This window comes from Chenopodium album, chromosome 12, assembly GCF_948465745.1.
Source record: "Chenopodium album chromosome 12, dcCheAlbu1.1, whole genome shotgun sequence".
Classification (NCBI taxonomy): Eukaryota; Viridiplantae; Streptophyta; class Magnoliopsida; order Caryophyllales; family Amaranthaceae; genus Chenopodium; species Chenopodium album.
In genome coordinates, this window is record NC_137845.1 from 6,216,036 (window position 1) to 6,238,130 (window position 22,095).

Sequence of the window (22,095 nt, forward strand, 5' to 3'; positions counted from 1 at the left end):
GAGAGAACGTTTGTTAGGAAAAGCTAATTGAGAAAAAGAGGCCCTCTGTTTAGGAACTTGCACCAATAGAGAGCTCCTAAGCTGTAGCACTGACCTTATAATTGCTCATTTGCATTGTCTTGTTACTGCTCAAAGCTTATTGGCTTATTAAAAACAACTCACTCTACGAAGGTTTTTCTATCTCCCCAAGTCGACATTCTTACAAAGTTCTTATTCTAGAGAATAAATACTTTGGTGACAATGAAGGTGAGGAGAGAGATATATGTGCATGATGTAGCTTTAGTAAACTTTTTCATTGTAGTTATATCATTGTTTGCTAACCAAAGACTATCTGGTTTGTGAATATTGCAGTTCTTCAACTGGATGCAGAACAAGCTTAATGGAAGACCAGGGAACCAAACCCCGAATACAGTCCCACCAAGTAGTAAGCTTCTTTTTTCTTGTTATCTTTCTTTACAAACGACTTTTTGGTGGTACAACTACATTACCTCCACCAATATATACTTGCACAAATCACATATTTCATGCAACCTGCATGAGAAATGTGTTCATGTTTATAGAGAAAGGATTTCATGGTTATAACTTTCTTCCTTCTTACTCCGTAGAATTCAGATCCTCGTTAGCTCTTCATATATTATTACGTTTTGGAGATTTACGTTGCGTGCCCTTCTAAGGTCAATGTATGGGGATACCATTTTTTTGTGTAATATTTATGTAAAGGAGAGGCTTGACTTCAACCATGTAGGCTTGTAGTATAGTATAAGGAGTTCCGATCTCTATAATTTGTCAAAACACTAGAAAAGAAAAAAGGGAATAAAGGAAAGTTAAAAGAGCTGAAAACCATTTGGCATGCACATGCATAGATGTGGTCTTTATTTTTTATTTTTTTTTGAGGCCAGATGTAATCTTTATTTCTACCTAATTTATATCCGCTTTGCATTGCCTTACATGTATGGTTCTTCGAGGTCTATAAGCAAGAATACATACTGCTACAGATGTATGCGTCTCCTTACATGTTTCCTGATGCTATGCTTGCTATATTTTGATTTTTTGAGTAGTATCTCTTTTCTGATATCCTTGGTATCCTCGGTTGTTTTTCTCTATCATACTTCCTAATTATGCTTAAGCAATAAGAAATACGTCTTGAATTACAAAAGATGTTTCAGCGGGTTAGCTATTCAGATCCGTGCTTCTAAGGCTTTCTTGAAGGCTTCCAACTCTTTTATCCCTATATTGGTGACAGATCAATAGTTAATTGGTGGATGCTGAGGAATGTTTTTTTTTCAACAGCTTTAAATTCAAATTTAGGATAATCTTCTCTTTAAGCTTCATCCCATACTATCCCATAACCACATGTCTAGCTAGAAGCACAACCAAAAATTTTAAGGTAGTTTGGGCCTGGGATTTTTAATTAGCTTTTTTTTAATCACCGTTCTAACCCTTCCATATCTTTAACGACTCAGATAATACTGATATTATAAATTATGCCGGTACTAGAAGTATGGAGTTTTGACTTTAGAGGCTTATCAATATTTTTTATGAAAAAAAAAGGTTTTGCATTTTTAGGGAAGTACTTGATTATTTTATTTAAGTCACTTGAGTTGTGTGCTACGTATATATTTTTTGTAGAATGACCAACGTAGATTGTCTAACTTAGTCGTAGAATTGCCAAGCATAGTGATGAGTGGATATGTCCTTACTCAGTTTCTAGGCAATTCCCTGACTAGAAAACTGGTATCTTTCTTCTTCTGGTTACAGACAAGGTGGAAGACTTGGTTGGTTGTGTAGGGAGCTTCACCCTACATGGTTATCTGGAAATGTGTATTTTATGCTTAGATTTTTCTGGTACTAAACATTGTTTAGATGGTGCAAGGTACAATAGCAATTTCCTGGGGAAATCAACCCATTAGGACCACAAGTACGAATAATTGTCTAGCCTACTACTAGCTAAGCTAATGAGTTGGGTGTTAAGATCCTACATCTAGATTCTACACAATTGCTTATGCCTCATTGGCATTTTGCCTCATTATTACCTTTTTCTAAGATGAAACCAGTTTAGGTTCGCGTGTTTACTACCTAGGACTGTTAGCCACAAACAATATTTTTTTGTTGTAAGAAAGCTACAATGGGCAAATGATGAATTTCACTTTATGGAACTCGTATGTCTGTACTACTGAGGTCAAATGTGAGACTTTTTGTTCAAGTGCTTTTCATAGAGTTCAAGAGAAGCAAACCCCTAGCTAATTTTAGACAACAGTTTGTTATTCTTCAAGTGTTGTCAAGAAAATTCATTGGCTATGTCTTGACCAATTTCTTTTCTGGATTTCAGGGATAACACAGATTCTTAAATTCAAGGATATTATGACCATAGCAAAACCATGACCTCGCACGGAAATTTCTATGCTATCTCCAATGCCTGTCTAAAAATTCATAAATTGATTAACACTTAAAATTATGAGTCTGGTGTAGGTATTTTAGCCATGAAACTTATTTCTCCGATAGAGAAATAGAATTTTGTATGCAGCTCCTTCAAAACTAGGTTTGCTAGGACCTATGAATCCGGGGCTAGCTTTATATTAATAAACTTAATGGATTTTTATGTTGCCCATAATCTTAAAAATTTGCTGCATTTTCTAAGTTTCTCACTGTCTAATACTCTAATGTTAACTGGATCCTAATTCCTCTTGTCAATTTGACAGATCTTCCAAAACAATCTTCCCAGAGAGAAGAGTTCAATGACTGGCCTCATGGACTGCTAACAATTGGGACATTTGGTATCAAGGATCTCAAAGAAGAAGCCACTAGTTCTGAGATTCAGACTGCCACCCATGATCAAGAACTAGAACAGAATCCCACCTCTGCTCCATCCCCGGACTTGTCAGAATTTTCTCCAGAAGAGTTTGGTCAATTGCAAAAGGAATTGACAAAGCTCTTAAAACGAAAATCAGCTAAACAAGAGGAAAGCTCTGATCTTCCTCTGGACAGATTCCTTAACTGCCCTTCAAGTTTGGAGGTCAGCAGGAGGATTTCAAATGCTGTTTGCACTGATCCTGATTACAAGGAAGATGATATTGAACGCACAATTAGTGTAATAATTGGTAAATGCAAAGAGGTCCGGGCAGAGAAGACTCAGAATGCGATTGGGAAGAAATCTATTTCTTTTCTTCTTAAGAAGATGTTCGTTTGTGCAAATGGGTTCTCGCCAGCTCCTAGTTTGAGGGACACTCTACAAGAGACCAGAATGGAGAAGGTACATTGTTTATCAGTTCTAAAAATTTTAGTAAATCCTTGATATCTTCTACTGGATTTCTGTGTGTAGTGATAGGCTTATGCTTTTTTATTTGCCTATGCACCAGCTACTGCGAACCATTATTCATAAGAAGATGTACCCTAAAAATGCTTCTCGGACATCATCGATGAAGAGATATATTGAAGATAAACACAATACTACAGAAAAGAAAATTAACGAAGAGGAAGTTGACAAACCAAGGCCAAGCGAGGGATGTAAATGGGACAAGACAGATTCAGATTGTGAGTTTATTTGCACCGTTATGCTCAGTTATGAAAATAATTTCTATGTTAAGCTCACTAGTATCTTATGAGCATGCCACTGATCATTTAAAGTTCTTGCTTGCTGCAGATATTGTTCTAGAGATTTGATATTTTATCACCCCTATACAGATATATTATACCAAGGTATGAAAACCTGTTACATGTTCATCCTAACAGAAAAGGTTTAAATTAATAAGAATTTCCTTGAATTATTGCTTCAACTGGTTTATCTAACTTACTGCTTTATCTAACTTACTGCTCTATATTTCTTGGCAGATTTAAGTATATGTATGCATCGTCTTCTTGTTCAATAACTTGGATTTGTCAGAGGAATGAGTTCATAAAACTGATGGAGGAAATAACAGAAGAAATCGTTGGCGCTTCAAAGAATCCTGATATCTTTTGTGAAACGGGAAAACTTGCCCCTTTTTTTCATGGTTGTATCTGTTGATGTTCAGATCAACTCATGTTATGTAACATTCTGTATTTTAAGCTGTCGAAGCCAGACACTTAAAATTTTTTCCTCCCCTTTTTTCTTTCCCTTTGATATTCTTCTTCCATTTTTGAAATGGAAGCCTCTTTTCCTCTTCTTTTTTGTGTTATTCTGCTTGTTAAAATTTGCATAGGACGAGAGTTTGACACATAAAACAATGTATGATTCATACTAATTAAGAATAGATGAAGTAGTTTAATAGTTCTGTAAGGCAGTTATTTTCTTTTTTGTCATGTGGAGTTACATTTAACATTGCTTATTTTAGCATGTTAGATACAGTTACTGTATGCATATATGTAGCCAATAAGGAGAGAGGTTGAAATGCCATTTTTAGTTGTGGTAAATTTTACTATTGATCATTCCGAATGTGTTATTTTTAACAATTATATGTTTGTGGACAAGGTAAAATTTCTTTGCTGATTAAATTATGCAATCAACAAAATAAAAAGCTAAATATCACTCGAATAGAAATAACATGGTCATTTGTCGTAGTCAAGGTAATTGCCACTTATGTTTATGTTTTTTTTTTTTTTAATATTAATGGCATGTCATGCAGACATGAGAAAGCAATGTCAATAATCAAGTACTTAATAGTTCACTTAATACATGTTCTAGCTCAAAGTACATGTATAAAACACTCAAATGGTGTGTGTTGTTTGAGGATTGGCGAATGTACGTTCTAAGGGTCTGTTCTGATTTATTGAAAATAACTGAACTGATTGGGGGTGAACTGAAATAAATTGTTTATGAGAGAAGAAAAATTAGGAACTTGACAGAAATTAAGCTGAATAGAACATGCCTAAGTGTATAACACTTTCCACAAAAAGAAAATTAATTTACAGAAATTTAGACTTATTTTAAATAATTCTAATAAGCTCAGTTTTATATTGCAATAAGTTTGATATTTTCATACTTTGCATCAAATCAACTTCAAATAAGTCAAATTCATATAAATTGATACACCCTTTAACATAATTTTAGTAATGAATTCGAAAATACTTTGAAAACTCTAAAATATGCTTAATATTATATAATTATATTTATCAATGCTTAAGAGAGGTTTCACAGTTTCAAAAAGTCAAAACTTTTTTTTTATATATATCTTAAATTATATAAGAGTTTTTTATTTTTTTTATTTTTTTTTATACAATCAATTAAATTAGAGTTGCTACTTAAATTAATGTTTTTTACTTCTTTTTTGTTTAAAAAATAAAAATGACATAAGGTTCGCTATGGTTCAATTATTTTACAACCTTTGAATAAATTTACCCAAACCCTCAACCACCACTCCTCCTTCCCTAAAAAAAAAAAAAAAAAAAAAAGAGGAGTGTAGAAAAAGAAGAAATCTTTGAGCTGCCAGTTCTAATTGTATTGTCTTCAAAGGAAGAAAATTGAATTTCTGGGTTGAATTTGATTTCTGGGTTCAAACTAATTCAAGATTCAAATGTCGTGGGCCGGTCCTGAAGATCTGTATCTTTCTACTTCTCTCGCCAGCTATCTCGACAGTTTGTTTTCTTTCTCTCTCCTCATCGTTTAATCTTCTGTTGCAAAAGATCTCATTTTATTTGTATTTCTGTCCAAATTTTTAATCTTTTTGTTTTCTAATTCATGTATGTTTCACTTTAAATCCCTTTACTTTACTTTCTGTTACATTGGGATTCTGGGTTTGTACTCTTGTTTGTTTGTTGATAATTGGATGTTTAGTTTGAGTTGAATTATTGGGCATATACTATTTCTTTTTTATTTTAATTATTTGATGTGGGGTTGATTATGCTTGATTTGAGTTGAATTATTGGGCATCAATTATTTTTATGTGCTTTTTTAATGTATGTCCCCTAGATATAGCTTCTTGGTGTATTCTGATTTTTTGAGGTTGGAATTTGATTTTTAGGTATATGATTCTTGAGTTGGTTTGATGGGATATTAGATAGAGTGAAGGTGGAAGTGAAAATTTTGAATGGGGGACAATATGGTTTATGACTCAATATTACAATCAAATGATCAATAGAGTTGCCAAAGGAATTGTATTTCATTCTTTGACCATTTGTTTTCCACATGTTGCCCATGACCCGTGGTCGTGGATTGTAAAGCTGATGGAACTCTTTAATTCATCCCTGAGTCTCAGTTGCTGAGGATTTGGTCATATTTGGACCTTTGATTCAAGACTTGCATTGATTGACCTTGTCAAGATAGCTAGGGTTTTCACTTGATTTATTTTCCTTGCCTGATGAATTTAATGCTATTTAGTAGGGAATGCAAATTTATGTTAGGATTTGGTTGAATTCAAATCAATGATGAAGGTTTAAGTGAGAGTTGACTTGCCAAGGAGATCTGATTTTCATGCTGTTCCAATTCATGGAAGTTTGTTCATTTATGAATGTGTGAGTGTTTAGTTGCAGAAGTACATGGGTCTTCTGTTTTGATATTTTTTTGGTAATTGTTGGACATTTGGAGAACCAAAGCCTTTTTTCTCCCTTTATGGGTTATCTTCTCTTTTCCTTCAAAGTATTTCAGTTCTAAAACCGGAGTCTTTCCCAGAAGCTACAAGCCATGTCTTGGAAGGTGCATCATATGAGATTGTTCAGTGTCTAAACAAGCCAAGTTTGCTCAATCCTTCTGTTGTACATATCCGTTTTCTTTTCATGCACTAGGTGAGAGAGGGATGGGACCTAGATGGTTGTATCCCTATGTGGTGGTGGCTGTGTTATTGTACTGCTCTTTACTAAAAGGCTATCATATGGTATCCTATCATACAAAATGTATGTGCTAAAGAGATTTTGGCCTAGAGACTTCATGTATCATTTTGATGCTGCTATATCATGTTGGTCATTTTTCAAGAGTAACCTTTATGTATACAAAAAAATATCATTTCAGTGGAATATGTACATATAATACATGTTGCTAGTTGCCTTCTTACTATCAACCTGTATGGGTTGTAGACCTCCTTAATTATAGTTGTTTTTGTAGTAAAATGTACTTTCTTCATGTCATACAGGAAAGATTCTTGTTTTACTACGAGATGGAAGAAAACTCTTAGGGACACTTTGTTCATTTGATCAATTTGGTACCTTTCTGGCCTTGTTTTGTATAATATTGATAAGTTCAGTCTCATTCCCTGATATCTAGCTGAGTACATTGTTATGACTTGATCGCAGCAAATGCTGTTCTTGAAGGCGCATGTGAAAGAGTCATTGTTGGTGACCTTTATTGCGACATCCCATTAGGTTTATATGTAATCCGTGGGGAGAATGTGGTCTTGATTGGTGAGCTGGTATGTTGTACAATGGTCGTTCTTATGCCTTCTCTTATGTCCATATTGTGCCTGATTTCCTTGATATAATATCAACAATGAATTTGTAGGATGCAGAAAAAGAGGATCTCCCCCCTCATATGTCACGTGTATCAGTTGCTGAGATCAGAAAGGTGGGTGCTTATGAGGAAATGCTTACTGCTTGTTCTTTCACTAAAATCGCTTGTTTTGTGCATATATCAAGCATTTTTTAGCAAACACAGTACTGCCAGTCCATGCTGTGCACTTTTGCAGCGTGGTGTTTTTTTTATACTTGAACTGCATCTGTATCTGCATATCTTTTTAATCATCTTTCAGACTATTAGTGTCTCCTGAAGTTACTGAATAATCAATCCTGCTTTCCCCTTCATTTTCCTTTTTTTAATCCTTATTTTCCAACTTCCTGAACTATAACGTAGTAGCTTTGGTGCATTGGATTTTTTATGAGCCAGCAACTTTTCCATAGGCCGCGAAATTTAATTCTGTATTGAAACAATGATAGAACTAATACTAGCTTGGGAGCAACTTTATGTCCAAGAACAATGAATACATTTTTGCAGAAGAATATGCTTACTGTCCATACAATATAATTCTTAGGTATATGCTGTTTCATTAGATAATTTTGATTAAGTAGACTTGTGAAGTTTCTGCTAAAAAAATTCGAAAATGCTCACTTTGTCTTCATGCCATAATATGTGCATATTTGAGATTTTGAGTGGTAATTCTATTTCTACTCATGCAATGGCACCAGCTGTTTTACACTTTCCCTTAATTGAGTAAACCTTTTTTTTTTGTTCTTGTGGAGATCGTATTAATAGATCTGTGTTCGACTTTTTCATTTGCAGGCACAAAAGGCAGAGAGGGATGCCTCTGATCTTAAAGGCCTAATAAGAAAGAGGATGGAGTTTCTCGATATGGACTGAAACGTGTGTATTGTTGGTGTTCAGAGAGTTGTTGATCCTTGTCAACACCATGCCACATCATCTGCTAGTCGGTCTGAATATTCAAAAGACCAAGATTTTGCAATGGATGATGTGCCACAGTATTAGCAAGCATTGTTGCTTAGATGCTAATCTGTACAAGATTGTGTAGAATTAACAATTATTAGTTGATGGCTGCTTTATATGGTCCTAAATTACATCCTGGTAGTGTTTAAACTCCTGTTTTATTTCCCTGTTGGTTCATTTCTTCGATTTAATGAGCACAAATGAGTGCCTGAACCTTTGTTTAACCTTTTATTATACTGGAGTAGGGTCTCATCTACTACTTCATACAATGTTGAATCGATCCGACTTGCGAAGAATAAGCTTTTACAGATATCAGTACTAGTAGGTTCAGCCATTTGAATATTTGATGAGCAGCAGAAAACGAAAATTTAAGTCATTTTAATTTTATTTTAGAGGCAATTGTCTAATTAAGTGTGGACTTGGGCCTGGGCTAACAAGATCATACAAATTATAAAGCCCATCAAGTGGTTGATCCAGGTCCAATATGTTTGAAGGATCTGACAGCACCGACAGTACGAGGATAATACGAATGAATTAGTGCAAATTTACCCTTTCACATATTTGACTTTCCTCTTGGCTTCATTTTCATCACTGAAATTGATAAGTCAAACTAGATTTGTATCATTAATCATTGTTAATTGTGATCTTCGATCCCAAGATTAGCCAACGACCGTCTTTATTTTCATGTTATTGGTAGGTAAATAACTGGGTATAGGTTAGAACTTTACCCAACACTTTTGGTTAATAACTTGAATTGGGCTAAAATAAAATAAACTACGTAACTAACTTGTGTGATTTATTTTTTGTAGTATGGAGATTTGAAACTCTTTCTTTAAATCCCTACATTGTATACCTAAATGCGTACAAGAAAAGGTTCATTCAAGAGAAGTGTTTATTCATTTGATATCTTTAAATGCACTTAATTCTAGGCACACCTGAATGTATGTAACAATTCTTAATATGCGTACATAAAAATGATTTGATATTTATGTTGTACTACAAAACATAAAATTTGATTATAAACAAGGAATAGTTATAAACAAGTCATTCATGAGACGATCACAAAAATTATAACTTACTTAATAGATCAAGTTTGAACAAATTATCGAATTCTATTAAAAAGCTCAAGCTTGTTCAACGTAAACAACTACAATATGATTTAGCTTAACTAGTTCATATCTCTAGTGTCCGATCCTCCTACTATATAATTACATGGTGTTTAGTTATTTAGTACCCTAACTTCTGGATTCTTCATTGTCCTCAATTATTACTCCGTCCTTTATTTTCTTCCTTAAAACCAGAAATTATTTATTTTCCTTTTTTATATAATTTCACATCAACATAAATTAACTAATTAATTAATCCATTAATTAAAAATCTGAGTAACACCAGTCTCACTACTACTGCTCTAGTGTACTGTCCTCCATTTTTCTTCTCCAGTAGATCCAAACCATCTTCTACTATCTTCTTCTCCATTTTCTCTCTCCTCTCCTCAACAATGGAGACGATGAAGTTCTTCGCAGCTTCATCAATGGCGATTTTGCTCATCTTATGCTTTCTTGCCGACATTGAAGCGTCGGTGCACGAATACAGAACTCAGAAATTCGTTTCCAAAGGTAACTCATTCATTGTTTATGGCGGAAGTGAAGGAATCTACGCTCCTTCCAGTAGATATCCTGGTGATTCCTTTATTCGGTGAGTAATTCGTTTCATTTCTACGTCTTCTTCGATTTTTTTTAGTGATTTATGTTTAATTTAGCTGCTGATTTTGTGGAATTTGTCGGTTTAAGTTGTTATTTTTTTCTCAATTTGATGCTGTATTGCTTGTGTGAAAAGTTTGGGATCTGATTGTATGATATTTGCTAGTTTGAATTCTAAATCTGCAAACTAGGTTTCGGAATTGCTGGAAATGTGCTAGTTTAAATTATAAATCTGCAAACTAGGTTTCGGAATTGCTGAAATTTGAAGCTCGTTTACTTTAATTGGTAACTTATGCTGTATATGAAGAGCTTTTGGGAGAAAAGTTTGTGATTGGTGGAATTACTAGTATCCACCGTTTTTGAGGAAGCGGAATTGGAGGAGATTAGTTAAATTTATGCAGGTTATGATTCCTCGGTGGTGAAATTTGACTAATAATAACCCTGAGATAGACGAAAGGTTGAAATAATCGAGTTGTCGGTTTGGTATACTGAGGAGTGAGGCCTGCAGTAAGCAATGTATGGGAAGGCTTATGTAGTGTATTGATTTATTGGTAATCTTGTGGGTGAACTAGAAATAAGCTCACTGCTTTTGTAGGAATTACGATCATGTATAAATTAGATCCAACCACCAAAAGGTATCATAGCTTGTGTTATGCTCTTCTTAGGATGAAATGAAGTAATTGGTTACTTTTCATGACTTGGACTCAATTAATTGATTACAAGGAAACAGTAGTATATGCATTTTTTAGAATTTGAATGCTTCAATATCTTGGATGAACAGTTAGTTCAATGATAACCAGTGTCAGTTCATGATATATCCCTGTTTTGTTACATGTTATTGTATCAATTGTATCTTTGTTTGAATGAAGACGGCTAAGTTTTAGAGTTTTATGTGTTGGCCATTAGTTGCTTTCTTAAAGGTTGATAGATATTCACTTTTTGTTTGTGGTTTCTGGATCCAGATTTGAGAAGATTACACTTCAAAGGCCCAAATCATCATCTAATTTTAGCTCAAGGGTCCATGCCATACTTTTTGAGGTGGAAGACAGAGAAACAATTGGTGGTTCTGCATACGGAGGCCAGAGAGCTGTTTGCTGCACCCAGGACCTTGCAAAACTTGGTGTTTGTAAACAGGGAGATCTAATTCATCGGCAATCCACAAAAAATCCTGGCTGGCCACAAGTTTCTGGTGTCTCATTTGAGGTTGATGAACTTGAAGCAACATTCACATCTAGATCAATTCAGGTTACTAAAACTGGGATGTACAACTTATATTTTATCCATTGTGATCCGAGACTTCAGGATGCGGTTATAGAGGGGAAAACAATTTGGAAAAACCCTAGTGGTTATCTACCAGGTCGAATGGCTCCACTCATGAAATTCTATGGGTATATGTCTCTTGCATTTGTAATTCTTGGGATCTTTTGGTTCAGTCAATATGCAAGATCTTGGAAAGAAATTATTCCCTTACAGAATTGTATAACATTAGTCATAACATTGGGCATGTTTGAGATGGCCTTCTGGTACTATGACTATGCTGAATTCAACAAAAGTGGAATAAGGCCTGTTGGGATGACTGTGTGGGCTGTTACCTTCGGCACAGTCAAGCGTACCGTTTCACGATTACTCATCCTGATGGTTTCGATGGGCTATGGAGTTGTTAGACCTACTCTTGGTGGTATCTCATCCAAAGTTACTATGCTTGGAGCAACTTTCTTTCTTGCATCTGAGGTCCTGGAATTGGTGGAAAATGTTGGTGCCATCAGCGATCTTTCAGGAAAAGCTAGACTGTTTTTGGTTTTGCCAGTAGCTTTGTTGGATGCTTTCTTCATTTTGTGGATATTCAACTCCCTATCTGCTACTTTGAATAAGCTTCAGGTACTTGCTCCTTATAATATGCTCTTTGTTTTGTCGACTCAATTGAGTAAAATGATCTAGGCATGGTTGTTCAAGATCAAGACATAAATGGCATATTGCCTGCATTTTTCCAGATTGAGTAATGCAGTGTCTTGGACATGAGTACTCTGAAAATAACCACGCCCTTTTGACCTAATATGATATTTCAACTCTCTAAGGACAATAATTACCATTTTATCCCTTTGTCTGATCTACACAAAATATATTTCACACCTTTATTTTTGTATAAAACATTGGTTATACTTGAAGCATAGTAGATGCATGAGTTAGTTGCTAGTAACACTAAGATCTTGATTTTTGTTTATGATTCTTATACCATTATAAAAATGTGGAAGTTGCAAGTGCAGAATCCCAATGTCATCAAGTTTCACAGATCACAAACCTATTTATTCATGATTCAGCATACTGTGTTCAAAAGAAGTGCTTCCCCTGAATCTGCTTCCTCAATTAGTAGGAACTTTCTAAACGGAAGATTCTAGGTAAAGAAACGTAGGCCAGTCTCCATCTTCCTCTGATATATCACATTCAACTTGGGCACTTTCTCCTTTCTGTGGGTGTTTCAGTGCTGATAGCATGGATTTTGCGGGTGAGATCAGATGGGTTGAAATGCAGGGTGTGCATTGTGAAATATTCATCCATTTTTCATAAGGCTCTGAGATCAGACAGAGAAACAGACTAACATTGAACAAACCCACTAATCTATCTTGTGCTTTGTTGCTCCTGCTTTATTCTAAGGAGCCCAACAAGAGCTGCCAATGGTGAACACTTCTTTGAGGTGATTGGTATCAGATCTACTTTTATGATGACATTTTAACACAAACCAATTTAGAGCACTGCTCAATGTAAAATCAAAATATCTTGAGCCATTTTTTTCTTCTTGCTTAGGAGAGATTGCATAGCCAAATGATGACTTGATGAATATAGACTGTGACCCTGATTAAACCATATGAAGTTTTTTTTTATAATTCTGGGCTTGAACTTGTTTTCCCGGCAATCGTTTATGGTTGATACTCCGGATGATAGCTAATATTTTGCTGTTTCATTCAGGCTCGTCGGATGATGGCTAAATTGGATATCTATCGGAAGTTCACTAATGCTTTGGTAGTAGCTGTTATTTTGTCAGTTGGTTTGATATGCTATGAGGTATAGAGCTATTGTTACTTTTATATATGCTACATTGGATATGATTATTATGCCCATTTCTCATTAATTTTCTTCCATTGTATTTAATTGTTCCTTTACAATCCCTTATTCTTGTATGCAGTTATATTTTAAGGCAAATGATACACACAATGAGCATTGGCAGAATGCATGGATTATTACAGCATTCTGGCAGGTTCTTTCCTTCTCTGTACTAACTGTGATCTGCATCCTCTGGGCGCCTTCCCAAAACTCAACAAGGTAAAAACCTGATTGTCATTTCATTTCATTTTCATCTAGCTCTGTAATTTCTTCATGACTTCACTTACCACCCTTTGATGTTGAAGCATGTTAATTAATTTCTGGAACTTTTGATGCCCCACAATTGAAATCTGAATACTACTTGGAGTCTTATACCATTTGAGGCTTTTTGATTGGCTGTGTGCCTAATTTATAGTGGTGTGATTTCTTCATGAATGTGAAAATTGTCTAGGTTGGGGGTAAATTCACAATGAGACAAGACAGCAAATTATGGAAGGTTATCTTTTACTTCGTATAATATATCTCTTGATCTGTGTGGCAAGGCCTTGAAGGAAATTGTTAAAATTCTGTTAAAGCATTCAATTACTTAGTTTATTATCTCCCTTTTTTTTCTTTTTCTTTTTTTTTTTTTTTAAGGGAAAGATCATTCTTGGAAATTTATTATTGCAAATTAATCTCCGCTAAAGCAATAATACCTTGCCACCAGAAGAAAAAGGTCTGTACTATCGGGTTTACCCCACCTTGCCACATTAATTGGGCTACAGTACTTCCTGCCTGTAAAACATGCGAAAAAACCATCATCAATTAGCTTGTTTAATGAGATACTTTTGTGTGTCAAAAAAAATTAGAGATACTTTTGGACCATCATCAATTAGGACAGCATGGGCTCTACTCATCTCGTAGAGAACATGATGAAGTAGCTTGCTTCCATTTTTGATATTATGTTCTGTACAGCCTTTTTATTCTTGTTAGCAACTAGCTGTGGTGGTTGTGCGTTTCTCTTGTGTAAACAACTGTGTTCATCCTCTGATCTTTGCTTATTTGTGGGTCTCTTCATTAAGACTATGCTCCTAAGTAGGACTCATAGAATAGTTTTTTCTTCCACAGGTATGCTTATTCAGGAGATGAAGATTTTGATAAAGATGACACTCTGACCCTCATTAAGCCAGCCCCAATCCCTTCAAGTGATATGCGAACCGACCCCCATCCTTTGCAAGACAGCAATAAGCTGTCTAACGACGACTCAGAAGAAGAGAAGACTGCCTGATTTGTGTACTCACATAAAATTTTCGCTACAAAAATTCAGTTTCCGCATCTTGCTATTTGAAGATACCAAATCCTGCCCCTCAAAAGAAATTATTTACACGAGCGAAGCTGCAGAGGAGCATGGGAGCAAGCAAAGCAGCCTCATGTTGGGTTATTCTATTATTATAGTAGTTGTTAGTTTTACTGAAATTCATTAAGGATCAACCTAGCATTTCTTTAGTCTGTACTTACTAGTTATAGTTATAGTGATTTGTTCTTTTTGATGCATATAAATTTTGTGACCATTCATGTCTTTCCTTCCATCTTCATCAAAATAACTTTTACCTGATTATGTTTCATTTGTTCATACCTGTCTGTACTTTGTGAGGTTAATGCTAAAATTGCCGGTAAACTATTGATTAATATATGAATCTCAAATAATATGACTGAATTTATATCGTTTTAGTTCTAGCTCGAACTAGATGATGTGCTGCAATGACAAAAAAAACCGAAAAATGCCATAGTAGTTCTTAACATTAGCCTTCAGACCTACAAACATTTCACATACAAAGTATGAATTTAAATACTAGTATGTGAAATGCCATGATAATTCTTAACCTTAGCCATGACAGAAATTGTATATAAACTTTCTAGTAATTTCTAAACTGATCATTTAATTTGGAGAACTACTTGATTATTGAGATCTTCAACAAGACAACAAATCACATAAAATTGAGATTAAATATCCCTTTCAGAATATCAGATTATTATTATACAGTTTCTTAATATTTACTCGTTCTTTTTGTTATTTTTTCCTTAGTTCACGCTATTTTCTTCCCACTGAACAGTTAGCAAGATCATCAGATATTAATTATCCTGTAAAGCATCAAATTAAATGCTTAATTAGATTAATAATAAGCCAATCGATTATGTCAATTACTAATTAATAATCCAAGAGGCATCTGACGTGGAGCTCACATGTAATCCCATTTTGGCCGTTTGGACGGTATCCAAAATAAGATAAGCAATCTTCATGTCCCACTTTTGACCTTTTTACGGCTAAAAATAATAATTATATTATGTAACAAAAGAACTTTATTAATCCTTCAAAAAAAAAAAAAAAAAAAACTTTATTAATAATTTTATTAAAAAATAAAGATATCATGTACATAGACAGAGCTGGATCTCTCTGGTATAGGACCATAGGTAAAGGTTGCTCCACGTCAGTGATAATGTCAGCCTAATTAGCTGGCTTAATTTTTTAATTTCTTCCTAATGATTTGGATTAAGACTCTAACCACAGATTAGGCAATAATATAATTAAAGAGGACAAACTTATATTAGTGTTGAATACTTGAGCTATGCTTACACAAGCAAAGTATTGCACAAATGAATAAAATATTAAATTTTAATATGAGACGTTTTACATATATTTATTTTATTTTAGATAATAAGTAATGATGTAAATTGGACTCGATTTGAAAGATTATATAAAATGCATTTCAAACAACTTTATGTTAATTAGATGTGTGTCTCATCCTTTCACCACCACCATTTTCATGAATTTCATCCTACCTTCTAGAGTTCTAGGTATGATTTTGTAAGAAGTAATATTTATTATTTATGGTTATGTCCAACCCCATTATAATTTATTTATTTTTGTAAAAAAAAATATAAATAAATAAACTACTACAAAAGGCAAAATGAGGTAGGCCGTATCGGTGTATTGGATTCAATCTCATATTTCTATGAATACCTATCATTCCTCAAGACTTTAACCAAAATAGCTATGAAGTGACATCCATATCGTAATGGTAAAATGAATGTAAATGGCTACAATTCTACACTCAAGTGTATATAACATACTAGACTCCAATCCATACTACCGATTGTAGTTGGTAAAGCATAAAGGAAAATTCTAAGCATATTCTTTGCAATTGTTTTGGTTCTGTTATTGAGTGATGTAAGGCTCCTGAGTGCTGACTTATGTTGCATAAGCCATTAAGCAACACGAATACAGGTAGTTAAAGTGACATAAATCTCTAATGCTTCTTGCATATCTTTCCCAGTTTTGCTCAAATTAAAATAGAATTATATAATCTGAAATTGACACATTCGTTGGATATTATCCAACTTCTAATGATTCCAGAATAATCCATTGTCATGTGGCAATCTCTCAGTTTGCACCCAGATAACCGAACAAGTATGTTTTTTTTTGTTTTTTTTTTCCTTCTTCCTTATTTGTTTTTTTAGAAAACGGGTAAATATAATAATACAGTAATTCAACAAAAATCATGCTGCTTAAATACAAATTCTTTTTTAAATTTTAAAAAAAAAAACTCCTATGTATAATCAATAATAATGTAATCAAGGGTACTCTGTATAAAAGTTTCTGAAATTCCAATCAATTTGATGATGATAAAAGAGGGATATAAATATCATGAAGTTGATATGAAACATTTTCCTCAAAGGAAAAAAATAAAAAAATAAAGAAAGTTGATATGAAACATCAGTTGGGTACGAAAATTGAAAAAGATAGGAGTATGAAAGATTAGTTGGACTTGAAAACCATGAACTTCATTCAATCATTCATACATATCAAGTTGCTGACCCCACCCACATGACAAATTTCTCTTGTCCAATTTCAACAAATGTCTATTTTCATTCAGGCAAAAAGACCAAATAGCCCCAATATTATCAGTACATATCTCAGACAGTAGTGCCACACTATAACACCTACTGTCTGAATGGAATAACTGATAACTATGCAACTGAAAAGTATGGAATACTATTTTGGGATGCCCCGAGATCGAGGAAAACAATGCAAAGATAAAAAGCTCGGTGTTTTTCACCGATGACATAGCTCCTCGACATCTGTCTTTGGCTGAATACTGCCTTGGCTGGGTTAACAAGTGATAAGGATCCTAGATATTCTCCTACAGTCTCCATCATCAACTATTCTTCCATCATAATCCTTATATTTCTCTAATAATATAATAATGGTTCAATATCTTAAACTACATTCAAATTGTTTTTAAGACAAAGCCTAACCTGAATATAATTATGGGAAGGTGGCAGCCAAAGCAATCATGTACTCCAGTAATGAAAGTGATGCAGAAGAGACCACTAACCAAAAAATTATGTTAAAGAAAACAAGGGAACCAAACAATAATGCAACCATATATCAAATCAGTAAATCACCAATCATAAGAATGAAAGAAGTCATATTGAAAAATATCCAATAAAACGCCTCATAATATGAACAGTTCAACATATTGTCTGGCAATTTTTAACAGTACCGTCCGGATCAAGTTTTTTTTCATCGATAGAAATACGAAAATACATATCCGCAAGAATAAGCAAGATAGAATGGAAGCAGACCAATAACAGATTAAAAAACGACCAAAGTATTCCCCTAATCTCGTGAGTATACACTATTCAGTAGACTAAACCATAAAGAAGTTAAAATGAAAGCAAACTCAAAAAACCATATCACAGGTAGCTTTATCTTCAGATTTCAGTCGAAGACAATTCAAAAAGATACAATATCACGGTAGCCCTATCTTCAGTTCCATTTCCAAGACTTTACGAAAAGATGTTTATAGCACCTATACCCCCCTGGCCCTGCCATAACTCATAAGCATGTTTATTATTCAATTATTGAGACTTGAACAAGATTTTAAAGAAGAAAATCCAACTAAGTCAAGTCTTCTGAAAGGATAAAAAACACCAATCAGACAAATGGATAAAACCCCTTTTTCCGGATTCAGCAATCAGCACACCACCGGCAAAAAGTTAATGTTTATCCAAACACAGTAACAGCGGCAAGTCGGCAACTGTGGTAGTATATAAGGAAAACAAAAGAAGTCAAAGGTAATACAACCTCTGTCCACAATCTTAACAATGCAGTCATATACTTCGTATTTGGAATTCATAGTGAAAGACTGAAAGGTATCACGTAGGTGCCAAGGCTGCTAACATTTAGTTAGTCAAAGTCTTGAGGGTTGGTATCCAAGACCTAGGATAAAATCTCATCGACATCACTACCCTATGTGGCTGTCAGAGAGAGAGAGAGTAGTCCATGTATGGTCGTATGGATAAGTTCGAGATTAGGTTACAGACCTAAAAAGTAGCATCATTATATGGGGTTGGAAGAAAAAAGAAATGTGGCCAGTAATTTAGGGACGGAGAGCATTGGTTTTCAATGCACTCATGTTATTCTACTTCATTACATTTTGTCTTGACTCTTGAGAGAGGCACATCAACCACTAGTGAAGCATAGGATATTGAAACCTATAGAACTCTAAACCCTAAAGGCAATAAATTAAAATACAGTTCAGATGATATGCAACTATGCAAGGACATCCATTTCACGGAAACTCCCTCAGAATTTCTAGAGATGGTCCCGTTACGCATACAATTTCAAGTTAAGCTATCAAATCTCACAGGCTAACAAAAAAATGAAGAATGAAAGATCCAAAAAACTTGTGAATGCTTCCTAACCACAACAAATCATAGTGATGCTCTTTAAACACTAGGCAGAGGAAAATATGATTCAAATACATCTAAATCAAAGCAACTTCCTGCTGGGTCTCATTTGATGGTCCCCTTATGTATGCAATTTAAAGTTATGCTATCAAATCTTCTAGATCATAACCACACATAAACAAGAAAAGGAAAAACTCCACAGTTTTATGAATGATTACAATCGACCTAAGATTATAGTGATACTCACTGAAAGCACTGAAAGTTAGCAATATTTTCCAATTTATGTAAAGGGATAACATATAAACTCATTTAAAAAGAACAGAAGGACACGTATAAAAGAATATTGCTTATAGATATTTGAAAACAAAAACACACGTTGAACAGTTTTCATATGAACAAAAATGAACCAAAAATCTAGGTTGTGGTGATACAAACAACATAAATGCTTACAGGACAGAAGCATTCAGACTCTGGCGATCCTGGAGGGCAAATTCTTCGATCTTTACCCACTTGCTTCATTACGATTCTTGATTAATTAACACGTGCTGCTTCAAGGAAAAAATATTCTACAGGAATCGCACTGGATCAAACAGAACGCCATCACCCAAAGGCTTCTTCAAAAAATTTAAAGAATGAATTCCTAGTCTTCTAGAGTCATAGTTGAACAATCATTATCCCTGTGACCTTTTTCTTAAATGTTGTGTAACTGGGTTACCCTCGAACAAATCCAATACAGCTGAATCTAAGTCTTCCCATGAGAACTTGATGTACTGCTCTGGATGCCTGCCACTCTCAATGTGGCTCCTAAACCGACCAAGGAAGGACCGATAAGCAGGGAGCAACTTCTCTGCTATCGATATCCTAAGCTCCTCTCGAAGCTGTGTGTCGGGCACTAACCATGTGGCTTGTGTCCGATGAACCTCATCAAATATCGCATTAAATGACTTAAACCGCTCTCTCAACACACTCTTGGACACCCCAGAAGAGAAGCTCCCACTTACATGTAAACCCTCATCTCTCAAACAATGCAACACTTTCACCCAAGTAGCCCTTTGATAACTAGTAGCTGCAAGCCTAAATTTACCAGTTAACCTTTTCAAGTATTCATCCCCAATCAACGCCCTCAATTCGGGTGACCCTTTAATCTTTTGCACAATATAATGAACATTATTCATCATAAACAAATGAGCCAAGGATGTATCTCTATAATGTTGTGATTTCCCTTCTAAATTAAATTCCAATATAACAATTATCCATATCAAATGCAAAGCTAAAGGAGTTCTCTCTTCCTCCAACTCCGAAAAATCGAATTCAGGCACAGATAACTCCCCGGGATACCGTGACACACTCGAAGAAGGTCTTGACACAATCAATTCAATTAAAGTCTGCTTATAATCAGATATCAAACTAATGTAATTCATCACATACCTAGTCAATGGATGAATTGTCCCACCAGGTACCGGAACCCTAGAAGGTTCCCGAAGCACGGCATTCTCAAACTCCGACAATATCCCCCTCGCCGCCTCCGCCAACCTCGACAATATCTCAGCCGCCTGAACCCTAATTGACTCCGCCGTCTTCGACTCGAACACAACATCAATATCCGGCAGCAGCTCCGCCAATGCATCATGCAAATCAAGTATCTTGAACAATTTCTCCGGCGATCGCCGACTTATACTGATTGCCTCAGCAAAATTGAACAACTGCATTGCAGGACCTTTCACTGTTTCCAGAAAACAAGCTTCGGAATACGAAGACGAAGAAGCTGGTGAAGAACATGGAGCAGTAACGGTTGAAGAATTCAAACTCTCAAAGATCTGCTCACTCAACCTCTTCTCAGAAGCAAACAGAGTTCGAATACAAACTTTTGCAGCTTTAATCCAACGCCGGATCTTGTTCTCAAGAGCATCCCACTCTAAGCGCTGGATATCTCCGATGCTAAGCTTCTCGATTCCGAGGCTTCGGAAGCTCGCATCGACGCTAGACTTTCTTACACTACCATACACTTGGATACACTCACGGAGGTATCCGGCGGCGATCATTCGCTCCGCAATACTCCGGAGATCGGCGATCGCATCCGAAGGTATTAGATCAACCTCTCGGATACTAGTCGTCGATCTCATGCTTCTTCTCGAGGAGGAGGAGGAAGTGGAGCCGCCTCCTCTTTCTCCACCGCCGCTGCTGCCGCCTCCGTGACCACTGTCGAACCTCAAAATCTCTCTCTCCACCTCCTTATCCACTTCCTCCTCCTCGACCTCGGCAGCAGCGGCGGTGGAGAAGCTGTCGAAGTGGTCACGGGAGGAGGACTGAGAGTGAGAGCGAGGCGTATCGACTAACAAAGAATCAGAATCAACAGCAGATGAATGCGAAAGCAAGATGTTCCGAAACTCGTCCTCTAACCTAGCCATGGCGATTTGCATAGTGTTCGGATTCCGGTCGCCGGCGCCCACGGTGGAGGACGGAGATGAAATTGCGAGTGAATGAAGTGATCGTTGGATCTCATCAACAGCACGGAGGTAACGGTCAACTTCATGGCGGTCGCCGGAGAAAATCATCTTATCACGTGCTTCTTCGGAAACAGTGGAATCCCATCGGAGAATGATCTTCTCCGCCGTCTCAACCACCTTCTCTTCGCCGGAGCCGCCATCTTCAGCTTCGCTTCGTAGCGGAGACTCCATTAACAAAGCTTCAAATTCTTCAAATCAAAGATTGATTGAAGAAGAAATTTGAATTTGAGTTTGATTTCTGGAAATTTTGGAGTGAGAAAGAGGAGAAGAAGAACGAAGGTTTTTAGTAGGGAGGGGAGGAGAGAGAAAATGAATGAGAAGGGTGACAGTGTAATGGTGGTGATATGTTGGTTTTTTGTCTCAAGTTGTAAAATTTGAGGGTTTAGAAATGAAATTATTTTAGAAGGTTTAAAAATAAAAAGAAACAAAAAGAAAAAGTTTGACAAATAAAAAAATGGTGAATGTTGTCATAATTAAATTTAGTGAGAGGATATTCTGGCGAAGTTGGCGGCCCAAATTTCTAATTGGGTGGTAGAGTAATTATTTTTGTGTTGCATGGTTTCTATTGCACTACCATAATTGTATTACTCTAAAGTCTAAACTCTAGTTTTTTTTTTTTTTTTTTTTTTTTTTGGAAAAAAAGTTCATGTTTGATTCTTTCTAAATCAGTGTTGTATTGGGGATTTATGAAATACATGAAAGGGGTATGGATTCC

At 35.4% G+C, this 22,095-nt stretch overlaps 4 protein-coding genes across 6 annotated transcripts; 3 read left to right on the forward strand and 1 right to left on the reverse strand.

Annotated features, from left to right (window-relative positions):
* LOC145571789 (protein DEEPER ROOTING 1-like) lies at nucleotides 1–4,325 on the forward strand. 2 transcript variants are annotated; one of them, XM_081630825.1, is made up of 6 exons: nucleotides 1–246; nucleotides 352–424; nucleotides 2,700–3,250; nucleotides 3,357–3,531; nucleotides 3,641–3,696; nucleotides 3,829–4,325. In XM_081630825.1, exons 1-5 carry the CDS (start codon nucleotides 241–243, stop codon nucleotides 3,658–3,660), a joined length of 825 nt encoding a protein of 274 aa, XP_081486951.1. In that variant the 5' UTR covers nucleotides 1–240; the 3' UTR covers nucleotides 3,661–3,696; nucleotides 3,829–4,325. The 2 variants fall into 2 exon arrangements, with proteins under 2 accessions (XP_081486951.1, XP_081486950.1); XM_081630824.1 differs by lacking the exon at nucleotides 3,829–4,325 and having other exon boundaries at nucleotides 3,357–3,662.
* A 1,010-nt stretch (nucleotides 4,326–5,335) lies between these two features.
* LOC145571790 (sm-like protein LSM1B) lies at nucleotides 5,336–8,506 on the forward strand. Its single transcript, XM_081630826.1, has 5 exons — nucleotides 5,336–5,550; nucleotides 7,041–7,109; nucleotides 7,201–7,316; nucleotides 7,406–7,468; nucleotides 8,180–8,506. Exons 1-5 carry the CDS (start codon nucleotides 5,490–5,492, stop codon nucleotides 8,255–8,257), a joined length of 387 nt encoding a protein of 128 aa, XP_081486952.1. The 5' UTR covers nucleotides 5,336–5,489; the 3' UTR covers nucleotides 8,258–8,506.
* A 1,114-nt stretch (nucleotides 8,507–9,620) lies between these two features.
* LOC145571791 (uncharacterized) lies at nucleotides 9,621–14,810 on the forward strand. 2 transcript variants are annotated; one of them, XM_081630827.1, is made up of 5 exons: nucleotides 9,666–10,036; nucleotides 11,004–11,919; nucleotides 13,006–13,101; nucleotides 13,223–13,359; nucleotides 14,248–14,810. In XM_081630827.1, exons 1-5 carry the CDS (start codon nucleotides 9,840–9,842, stop codon nucleotides 14,405–14,407), a joined length of 1,506 nt encoding a protein of 501 aa, XP_081486953.1. In that variant the 5' UTR covers nucleotides 9,666–9,839; the 3' UTR covers nucleotides 14,408–14,810. The 2 variants fall into 2 exon arrangements, with proteins under 2 accessions (XP_081486954.1, XP_081486953.1); XM_081630828.1 differs by lacking the exons at nucleotides 13,006–13,101; nucleotides 13,223–13,359; nucleotides 14,248–14,810 and adding an exon at nucleotides 12,294–12,968 and having other exon boundaries at nucleotides 9,621–10,036.
* Nucleotides 14,811–19,181: 4,371 nt separating this feature from the next.
* On the reverse strand, nucleotides 19,182–21,753 carry LOC145571792 (exocyst complex component EXO70A1-like). The gene has a single exon (XM_081630829.1). It carries the CDS (start codon nucleotides 21,549–21,551, stop codon nucleotides 19,545–19,547), a length of 2,007 nt encoding a protein of 668 aa, XP_081486955.1. The 5' UTR covers nucleotides 21,552–21,753; the 3' UTR covers nucleotides 19,182–19,544.
* Nucleotides 21,754–22,095: the final 342 nt, after the last annotated feature.